An 11,172-nucleotide genomic window follows, 5' to 3' on the forward strand; every position below is an offset into this window, starting at 1 on the left:
CTCTCTCTGTTTTTTTTTTTTAATTAAAAACATAGAGAATAAAAATTTGGTTAATTTCCTTCATTTAACAACAACTTGCTAATAATTATATACTTCAATTGTCTAGAACTGCATTTTATTTGGATCAAATTGGATGTTTTGCATTTAAAGTGAAGGAATGTTGTTGGATTTGCTGTAGACTCTTTAATTTCTATATAAAGTAATTTGTTGCATAAACTAAAATTAATTTAACATTCCACCTATATTAAATTCTATTTCACAGGACATGTACCATGTTGTGAATTCTTATTATCCAATGCTAAATGGGAGTAAAAATCTCCACCTTGCCTGCCGTCACTGTGCATTGTGTATTTTTGTCTCCCTCTGGTGTTCAAGCGGCTGCAGTTTTACCAAAAATGTTCAGACAAAAGTAAGATGAACCACAGCATCATAAAAATTTGTTTATTGCAGTTAAAACTCAAAAAGGAACATCACCGAAGAACTCTCACAGTTACAGACAGACAGTGAAACAGCCAAAGATCAAGAAGAGACTGCCATTTGCAGCATTTTCCTTAAAAATCAGATTCACAGAATAACAGCACAGAATTTACACTTGTGTATTAGGATTATTGAGTTATTAATTTCAAGTTTCACACCTATATAAAACAAATAGTTTGTAATTTATGGCTTGGCTTCCAACTATTGATACCATGTTCTGATCTTTAATGGCAGATTCTAGTAGCTTTGTTTAAAAATAAGTTATTGCAACTTTCCTCCTATGTTATTTATATGTTACGAATATAATAGTCTCTATCACAAGAAATTAACCACTGCACTCAAAACGTCTTGCCTCGGCCTTCATTCAATAGCAGCGTGGCACGTAACAAAATAAAATTTCCGTTTAATTTTGGGAAATCACACAGCAGTAAGCTTCTTTTACATAAAACACAAAAATCCTGCCATACAGAAGTTGGAACAAAAGTCTAAAATTTGGACACATAAAATAAAATGTATTTCACATTAATGCAACACTGAATCCCCTCCTTACATCGCAGGCAGGATTCCACTTTAAGCCTACACTGACTGACTGTGTGCTCTGTTATGTTGCAAGCACTCCCAGCTACAGGAACGGTTTCGTTATTTTTCCTTCCACAAAGACGCCGTTTAGCACATCACACTGGCTTAACAACACAACAACCACCAGCACGAAAAACGCGAATACTGAGATGGCAGATGAGATGGAGGACGAGGCGAGGATCACGGGACGGATGACGACACTACAAGACTCAACGCGTTGTTGGAAATGATGAGAATCAACCTGCTGGAGCCAAACAGCACAGAACTCTACATAGAACATAAATATCTGCATGTAGACTCAGCTGGATTTATACACACACCAGAGGCAAACAATCTGACATCCGTGCCATTTCCTCTGTGTTGGTCAGAGTGTTATCAACAAAGGCTTTGGCGTACGACTGAAAGCATTTCCTTTCTACCAATCTGAGCAGCCATCAGAAAGCAGCATATAAACAGATCCACACACAATTTTTATATATATATATATACTGTATATATATAGTGGATAGAAATGGTATTGTATGGAAGCCAGATTAACTTTGCACACAGTTACATGTTCATGTAAAGCATTCATCACTGCAAGTCTTCACACCTAAACAAGTGAGTAATTATTTGTAGGTTTTAGTAAAACTAAAAATAAAGAAATAAATTGTTTAATAAATTAACCGCTCAGAAAGCGATTCATTTATTTGGAGCTTCAGCCTTGACCAACAAGGCTCACAAGAAAGGCTGCAAAAACAACAACAAAAACAAATGCCATGGAAGATGAACCTTTTAGTTGTCCTAAACAGTTGTTGCCCATTAAATTGTATGATTTTGTTTGTATAATTAACATGAGCTGGTGTGCAGAGCCGGCTCAAGGCTGTTTAGGGCCCCCAGGCCTGCAGGGTCCTCAAAGAGTCCTCTAATTCTGACCAGAGTGCTGGTCAATTCGTTAATTTACCATTTCACACTTTTGTAGTCTGCTTTTGTACCCGACTCTTTTGCATTCAAGATGAAACTACTTGCCACAAGACCAGGTAGGAGGTATTTCAATGCCGTTCTAGGGACATTTTGTACCTGCTTTTATACCTGATAATTTTAAGAATATTTTTTTGATGTACTTATGAATGTTTGCGTTATACTGTAAGCTAATGTTAATCCCAAAAGGAGATGACTCAGAGTTTAACTGGAGCTCAGAATCGCTCCTCTTTCTCAATAGAAAGTCAATAAGAACCGCTGAAGCATTGCTATGGCTAATAATTGTCATAGTTCGACACAATTCTTAACTACACTCAGAAACAAAACTGATACACAATGGCTGAAGAATACACTTGAAAATAACTGACAACTTTTTTGTAGCATGAAAGCAAAACCAGTCAGACTCACCCATTCTGCCTAACTCTACTACGCTGAGAAAGCTTATGAGTAAGTCAGAAAAAGTACCCAATATCCAGGGTCTACTGGCTGTTTTCACCTTCTAAAACACTTTTTATCAACCAATATTTCATTAAAAAGAATGAAGACGTAATGCAAACTAAAAGTGGTTGTAGAAACTCTGGCGTGTGGGTGAAGGTCTTCTAAATCAAATTTTGTTTAGAGCCCAGTTCTAACTTAGGCCGGCCCTGAGTGTTAAGCTTGTGCATGTGTGTTCTTGTTCCAACCAAGCAGCTGACCCCAGCGGTCCTGACTTTATTGGAGATGCACGCCTTAGCCAATAAAATTCCTCTGCTGAGGAAAAATCACACACATACACACTGCTACGACCTCTGCTGCAGAACTGCATGGTGTTGTCACTGGCCAGGTACAGAGAGCGAAGGAGAATGGGAATACAGGGAATGAAGGATCTGGTGCACTGTACAAATTTACCAAGAGAAGAACTTGCTCAAACCTGCAGAAATGATCTCACTGGTTTCAGTTTTATCAGAGTGCATATTGGCTCATTTTCTTACTTTTTCTTTTTTTGTAAAACATGAACAACATTCAGGATGATTAAGACTCAAAATGGTTTTAACTGGTTAGGTGAGCCAAAGATCTCGTAGGCTCCAGTCTGATTTTGATCTCCATAAAACTATAATTATGCAACTCTGCTAACTGACATTCAACCAGAGCAATGAGAAAATGTCTACACCTGGAGAAGCTCTGCCTCTGATAAATATCTGCACAAGTGAAACTCTGTGGAACAGGTCAGACCCACTTCACATGAGATTGCAGTTTTCCGTCTGCTTCTTGAGGTCTTCCAGTGTGGCCTGGGCTTTGTCCTTCAGCTGGTCGATGTCCACGTTCTGGATGTTGGACAGCTGGCCCAGCACAGACTGCTTGTGCGTCTCCTCCTGGTTGTCCTCAGCAATCATCTTGGCCAGCTCTGTGGGCAGCACTACGTCGTCCCCTGCCTGCTGGATCTGGGTCTCGTCGAGCTCATTCTGAGGTGGAGAAACACAGGAAGAGAAAACATGCCGATGTTAGTTTCACATGTTTGTCTGAGAAGCTGAAGTACATGCATTCTTTAAATTACCTTTGGTAGTCTGTACTTTTCGCGAAAATGGGTTCTGACTGTAGCCCTCTCTGCTTTCTTCTGGGCAAAATTAGCTTCTCGTTCTTGTCTGCAAGACAGGAAGAAAATTACAGCCTTCAGGCAGAATGTTCTGTAAGGAGTAAAAGCTTGAGAAAAAGCTCTACTTTGAACCAAACACGGCAAAGAAAGGTTGCCTCCTAATAATTATTAGGCTTCTTGAAAATCAGAACCTACCATGCCAGTCGCAATATCTCCTTCATATTAAGCCTCTATCAATTAATCTGAACATGGAAAAAATGAGTTTCAAGTTTCTAACTTGGTCTGGGTCATGGATAGCCTGATCATTGCCTTCCTACGCGATGGGATTTCTCCTATAGAGCTGGATTTCTGTGGTAGAATTTCAGCCAGGCCAACCAGTGAACAGAAATAGAAGTTGTAAACGATAACTTCGATTTTCCGCTGTGTTTTAGAATTGTAGTCTGCCTGTAGTTTCAGGTGGAAGAGAACAAAGCCATTCAGTTCATACGTCACGGCCAAACGTTAGTGATTGGGTAAAATTAAAGATTTCAACAGAGTCCAGACCTCCAGCAAGCAATCGTTTCTCAATAGCTAAGAGATTCTGCTCTGTACCAAGCAAAGCATAGAAGAAGGGGCTTGTTTTTACCAGGCTGGGTCATGGAGGGTAATGTGGAACAACAGTGCCATTGTTGTGGACTAACAAAATGGAGATTTCTTCACCCCTTTCCACATCTGCCACACTGAAGGAAGGATGTAATATCTTTTCTCTTCTGCTCCAGCTACTTGTTAATGAACCCAAAGTTAACCCAAAACTTAACTTGGTCTGGACAGTCTGTGACAAGTTACGACTTTTCTTGTCAACTAATCCTTCTTTGTTATCTTGGAACATCATTCGTATGAATGATCGTTCTCATGATCCAGGAATAGAATTCTGGAGATATTTGCAAATCCCACTCCTCCGAAATCCTTTGTCCTCTTTACCAGTGTGATGAAGCACCAATAGATCGAGAGCACATGGCCAAACATGCAACATGTGCTCCACCAGATCCTCCATCTTGTAACTCATTTCTATGTACTACACACAGCAACCACCTTGTCACAAAATCAGAATGTCATCGTCATTTAGGAAATAATTTTGTGTTTTCAACCTCCTCTCGTTCACTGAGGTGATCACTGGATATTTTCTGATTTGTAAGTAGCACAGTACATGGTAGACATCAATGTATATTAAGCTTAATATATTTTAGTCATTATTGTGATGCAAATAAATTTCATGTGTTGTGATATGTGTGTGTGGTATGATAGCTGCTGGTTGAAAAGCCTGAATTTAGACCTTCACTGAGCATCTGATGTCGATAGATTAATTCATACAGGCTAGAAGAAAACCGATGCAAATGTTATCATTTTTTTATTGCTTTTCACATGTTGAAATGAATAAATATATGTCTTAAAGATGATCAATTACTAATAGTTTTTAGACATTTATTAATATTTTCTGCTGACAAGACTACCTCTTTTTGTGCACAACAATACCAAACTCACACGATTCAAGCTGTAGACTAACTAGTTTTGCAGCAATTTGAAATGATTTAAAAGAGCAGAAAATGTTGTTAAAATGTGTTAAGAAAATTACCTTCCTTAATTTATCATCTTGAAATGGTAGTTTTGTTTGATTTTCTGCTCTTCCTGGTGACATGTTTGCTTCTCTATCTTCACAGTAAAATTGTCCAAATGTCCAGAATCAGAGCTTTGAGGCACACATTTGGAAACAAAGGAGTAGTAAATGTAGAATTAAAAATCTTTACACTGGTATTTTCAGTGGTCATGTCTAATTTGCAACATTTTAAAATAGGTCAACAAAAATGTTATAAGACGTAGTTTAATGTATAACATTTGTTCAGTTTCAGCTCTTCCCAGCAAGCCGAAAAAGGAAAAATTGTGTTGGATTTTTACATAATCTAATATATTATACTTGTGGATAACAAAGTGTACACTTGTAATCAGATATACTTAAAATAGTTTAAAAGTTCACTATATGTTGAGTCATGTGTTTGGGAAAATTTTATTCCATATGATATATTTATTTATTTCTCATTTAGCAGTGAGATATTTTAGCCACTAAATACCACATTAGCAGGGCAAGGAAAATGACAACTTCAGGAAATGAGAAAGAAGTAGGAAATTAAAAGCCTCTCCAATATACATATTTCTTTTTCAACACTTGGAAGCTCTTAACAAGCCCTCAATCCTCCTCCTTCTTAACCTTAACAGTTGGAGTGCCCTCCAACATTCTGCCATATAGATAGGATTTGTCTCCTCAGTTTGTGCTGCCTCCAGCAGGGGGCAGGCAGGAAGTGTTTTCTCCACTTCCAACTGCTAGAATGTTAAGTGGTAAATCTGCTGTGAGCCACAGACATTGCGAGCCAGTCGGGCAACACAATCTGAATCAAACTTGCTTGAACAGCCAGAGGTCAAACATCTAGTCAGAACAACAACAAAATGAGAACATTTTGTGCAAGATCAGAAAACCAAGTGCGTCCTTAGGACAAAATGATCCATCGATACGGCTGAAATGTGAACACTTGGATAAAATCAGCAGCAGCATCAAAATTCAAAGAAACACTAGAAGTGACGTGCATTGTTTCAAAGGAAAGGTCCTCTTCTCGTTGAGATGGAGCATTCATTTCTCCGTGTGATCCGGAGATCACTTCAGATTAACATGCCAAACATAGAAAGGCCATGCAGCGCACACCAATGTGCAGCTTCTGTGTCTTCTGTCTCTCAAGGGCATCAGTTGACCCAGGGTGTCACTGTTGTGTCCTGGCGACTCAGGGTGATGAAATGTCTGTATGTGTCATCATAGCAGTGTGAGCAGCCCACACTTCACCTCAAAAGTCTCACTCTGTTTTAACCTAAGCAGGAGGAGCTTCTCCTGATCTATGTTCAAGCTTAACACCTTCTGACTAATAATTCTTTCCCACCGAAGGTCACGTCATGATGGAAGAGTGTCAGGCATCTCTCCTGTGGAGCTCAGTGGGCTCTGCTGAGTGTTAATGGCTTCACCTCCCACTCACTCTTAAAATGTCTGCACATGGTCCCAAAAGACAGTTTTGATGAAAGTGTTAGAAGGGAGGTGCTAGCTGATGGTGATAGGAAGCCAGAATCAGCAGAGGAAAAGGGAACATTTTCTCTGTCCTAATATGCAGCATCATGAACAAACACTGATCATCTAACAGGGCTTCGTAGAGTCCAGCTTTAAAGGCTGGGGCAACTTTGACGACCTGCTTGCTATATTTTATTCTTGCATTTTTACATCTCATGACTTCATCAGTGGCTTTAGTTTTGTGGAAAACTACACACACTAAAACGTATTAGAGCAAAGATTCACACAGAAATGACGAAAGTCGCCTCTGAATTAATTAACGTAAGTTATGCAAATTTGGTTCCACCTGATTTTTCATGCGTCCTATCGCACAACAATCAGGAACATCTTTCGCCCCAGGCAGAGTAAAGGTATTCTGCGAAATAAATAAATAAATAAATAAATGTAAACGTGAGGGTTTTTTTTTTTTCTATTTTGTCCGAGCATAGAGATGGAGAGCTCCTCCGGGCGAGAGGAGCAGCTGTGTGAGGAGCGCTCCTATTATTGCACTGGTGCGTAAAAAAGCGCGCCGCGCACAGAGCGCTCCTCGCTTTTTACCCATAGAATCACATAAGCCATAATTTTGACATATTTCGTAAAGGAAAACAACAATAAATTAACTTCCTGTTCATTGCTATTCCACACAACATATTTCAGTCAGCGCTTACTTTTCCTCCTCTAATTGTTGCTGATATTGTTCAAATTCCTCTTGAGTCATTCCCTGCGCGGAGGCTTCTGTTTTCTCTCCCTCGGATTTCTCCTCCGTGAGGCCGCCTGTCAGGTTCTTCAGCTGCCCTCCCACCACGTGTTTCACCATGAAAGCCATGGCTGCGGTCCGGAGAGTCCTCGGTTTGAGCGGCTGACGTTACAGACTCGGTGCGCTCCTGGAGAGAGCGGCGGGGTTGTGGGGAGATTTCTTCCAAATTCAAATCAGACGCCTTGAGTCTTGACGCAAAAAAGGGATACAAAAGAAAAAAAAAATGAGCGTAACTTTGGGAAATGCTTGAACCTGGAATCAGAGGAATGTGCTATCAGCCCTGGAGGCGCGTCGGATAGCTTGACAGTTTCAGCACCACTGGCCCCGGACAGCTCCGTGTCGAGATGGACGGAGAGGAGCAGCTCAGTTATGAGTCAACAAGTTTGGCGCTGAACTCTACCAATCCCGTGACTCCTTCCTCCGCCACCACTCCCTCCCTCCACCCAATCCCAGACACCGCCGGACTCGGAGCGCGCTCACACGGCTCGGGATGCCGTGATTCGCCGTCTGAGGACGTGCGGCGATGGACTCGGGGAAGAAAACTACACGTGACGAGCGTGAGTTTCTCCTGGTCGCTTCGGTGCCTCCGTCTCTCTCAGGGACATCCAGCCGCCGCACAGTTTGTCAACAGATGAGAGCGTCCCGATTGCATGAAAGTAGCACATGATAGTGAAGTGAAAAGAAAAAGGGACGTTTTTCCAGTTGTTTGTTTAGTAATTAAACTCTGTCTGGAAAGTGTGGCGGGCATTTGTTTCTCCCGTGAGACAATAATCACGTTTTGCCACAGCTGCCAGGTCTTTTGAGACCAGCTTTGCACATCTAGAAATGTTCAGCCCTTTATTTACAAAATGGCTCAAGGTCAGTCAGGTTTGATGTATCTGCAAAGATCAATTTTTAGGCTTTGCCAAACTTTTAATTATATTTAGAAATAGCCATTCTAAAATGAATAATTTTATATCAAAACCATTCCATTTTAACTTTGGTCGTACATTTGGCTTTGTTGTCCTGCTCTAAGGTGAACCTCCACGCTAGGATTGTCTCATCCATCTTTCCATCGATTCTGACCAGCTGCTCTGTCCATGCTGAAGTAATGCAGCATAACGCAGCCGGCACCATGTTTCACTTTAGAGATAGTTTGCTCAGAAAAATGTGAAGTAACATTTTTTTAAGGCTTTTTGCCACTCTTCTATATTTGACAGATTTCTTGAGTTTAGAACTAATAAATTTAACTTAAAATCCTTGAGATTTTTGGGACACTTTGCTGCTTTTTATGGTTACTTTTATTTCCCAGTCTGTCAGTGTTGGAGGCTTTCAGTTTTGTCACAGTCCTTTCAGTTTCCAGAAAGGACTGCTTTATGAAACATTCAAAGGTTGGGAAATTGTTTTAAGAACCAATTCTTCTTCGAGACCTTCACAGAAGAGTCTATTAGTTTGATGACTTTTTGTATTTAGGGGTATTAAGGTAACGAGGGCAACTACCAATGCATGACACAGCTTTTAGTTTTTTATTACAAAAATAAAATAAAAAGCATAATCATTTTCACTACAATTCACATATATTCACTACTTTGTGTTAGGCTATCTCATTTAACATAACAAAATGTAGGAAGGATTAAATATATATAATGTTATCACTCAAGAAGGATGCGTTGCACACAGATCACTGAAATGTTTGCACAGTTCACACCAATGACTCCATGACGTGAAGTAAGTGAAATGATATGTGCAGTGCATGAGCAGATGGAGTCCAATGTTTAGCCAGCGAATGTGGTCTCCAGTGGCAGGAGCCACTTAAGGTCCTGTTTTTGTCTAATAGGTTCAGAATATCAGTGTCTTATCAGACCATTTTTTCTGGTGCTTTATGTTCATGTTTCTGTTTGGTGATGTAGGCAGAGAGAACGGTTCAACCTCTGTCAAAAAAAACAAACAAAAAAAAGGTTTGTTAAAACAGTATTAAGGTAGATGACATAGTGTTCAGCTGGAAAAAACATTTTTAATAAAAATGTGACCTACATTTTTGTACTTGCATCTGTCCTTATGTGAGATATATATATATATTTTAAATCTCTATTTCTGCAAGAGTTTCCAACAGCCAAAGTGTGAAAAACAACTTTGATCACAAGTCAACAACTTGAGCGTCCTGATCCTCACAGCAGCCTGACACCGAGCCTGGCCTACTTTTCCAGTCCCTGTGGATCGTGGGGGGAGACGGAGCAACGTCTCAGTGCCTTTTTGTCACAGGCTTAGTGAGACCCTCTTAGCCCACACCTGCCTTGCTCTAAAACCTCTCCCTACCCCATCTCAACTTCAAAGCTGAAGCCGGTGAATGGTCTAAAACACAACACAGCAAGTAAGATCAAACCTAATCTCTGTGAAATTGAATAAAAGGAAGGAATTTGCCTATCCAGCATGTTTTAACATCACGTTATATAATTTCGCTTTTGATATTCGGTCCTGTGGGATCTGTTGCAGGAGGAGGTCTCCATCACTTTTCATGGTCTACAAGTATTTTAGCAGGTACACAGCAGGAAGCTCTAATCCAACATGGTGCACACAAAACATGGCTTGATGGTGTGAAGAGCCTCAGAAACTCACTTTCACAGGTATAAATATGGAGAGCAAATGTTTTGTTGGTAAAACTAGGGCAGATATTTGATAATTTTTAGAAGCAATGTCACATCTCTGTTAGCTGCATATACTCAAGGTGTTACATGGTAAAACTACAAGGTTGTTTATTCACTAACAGGCTATTAGAACATCTGATGTTCTCATTGTGTTTGTTAAATCCTGGCTATAGCTGCAGGTCAAAGGGATGTTTAATTTCTGTGTGTTTGAGATGTGTTAGCTTGCTTTAGGAAAGAACATTAGCACACAAATTCAGCTGATTTAACCTTTGTCTTCTGATTCTCTATAGTCTCTGTAGTGAACAGTAGCAATGACCACATAGGAACACTATAGATTCACAGTTTGCATCGTATTGCACCAATCCATACATCTAAATAGGTAATATTTTCCTTAATTGCCTCTGATTGGTAATCAGCACATTAACAAAAGCATTTTTCCCCATTTAATAAATGCATCAAACTCTCAAATTGGTTGGATCACCTTTTTTGGTTCAGTTAAAATCAGATAGAGGTTAGAGACATATGCTTCAGTGGAGCAGTAGGACTTTTTGAATTGCAGTCTCAGACATTGGGTTCATGTTCAAAAGCTACATTATGAATTTGCACCACTCTGACAGTTGCTTTTTCCTGATGACTCAATCAAAGGCTTACTCCATAGTGTTTTTTGAATAGGTCAAAGTTCAAATGCCTGGCTTGATGGATTGAACAATGCTCCACAAGTTATTTAAATCTTATGCTGTTTTCTAATCTACCCTGCTTTCTACTTCCTGTCACTGTTAGCAACTTCACTCAATGGTTGCATTTAAGCCAAGATAAAATTAAACTTGGACTACTAACAAACTAGGTGACTTCAGATGGCTGCACTGGATTTTGTTTGGGTGTATCAAAGTAAATGGAGGTAAATACAAATGGGTGCCACACTTTTCAGATTTTTGTTTGTATATCATTTTGAAAATAATACATAACTTTTATTCCATTGTTACTATACACCACTTTGTGTTGGTTCATCCCATTAAATAACGATATAATACATTTAGGTTTGTTGTTGTAATGTAATAAAATGTAGGTTCAAGGGATGTGA

The 11,172-nt window shown here is 39.7% G+C and overlaps 1 protein-coding gene across 1 annotated transcript; it reads right to left on the bottom strand.

The window, feature by feature from the left end:
* Positions 1 to 427: 427 nt before the first annotated feature.
* cplx3b (complexin 3b) lies at positions 428 to 8,008 on the bottom strand. The gene is made up of 3 exons (XM_028015455.1): positions 7,379 to 8,008; positions 3,551 to 3,638; positions 428 to 3,458 (listed from the first exon to the last, which is right to left on the bottom strand). Exons 1-3 carry the CDS (start codon positions 7,534 to 7,536, stop codon positions 3,234 to 3,236), a joined length of 471 nt encoding a protein of 156 aa, XP_027871256.1. The 5' UTR covers positions 7,537 to 8,008; the 3' UTR covers positions 428 to 3,233.
* Between the last annotated feature and the right edge of the window lie 3,164 nt (positions 8,009 to 11,172).

Source organism: Xiphophorus couchianus, chromosome 4 (genome assembly GCF_001444195.1).
Source record: "Xiphophorus couchianus chromosome 4, X_couchianus-1.0, whole genome shotgun sequence".
Classification (NCBI taxonomy): domain Eukaryota; kingdom Metazoa; phylum Chordata; class Actinopteri; order Cyprinodontiformes; family Poeciliidae; genus Xiphophorus; species Xiphophorus couchianus.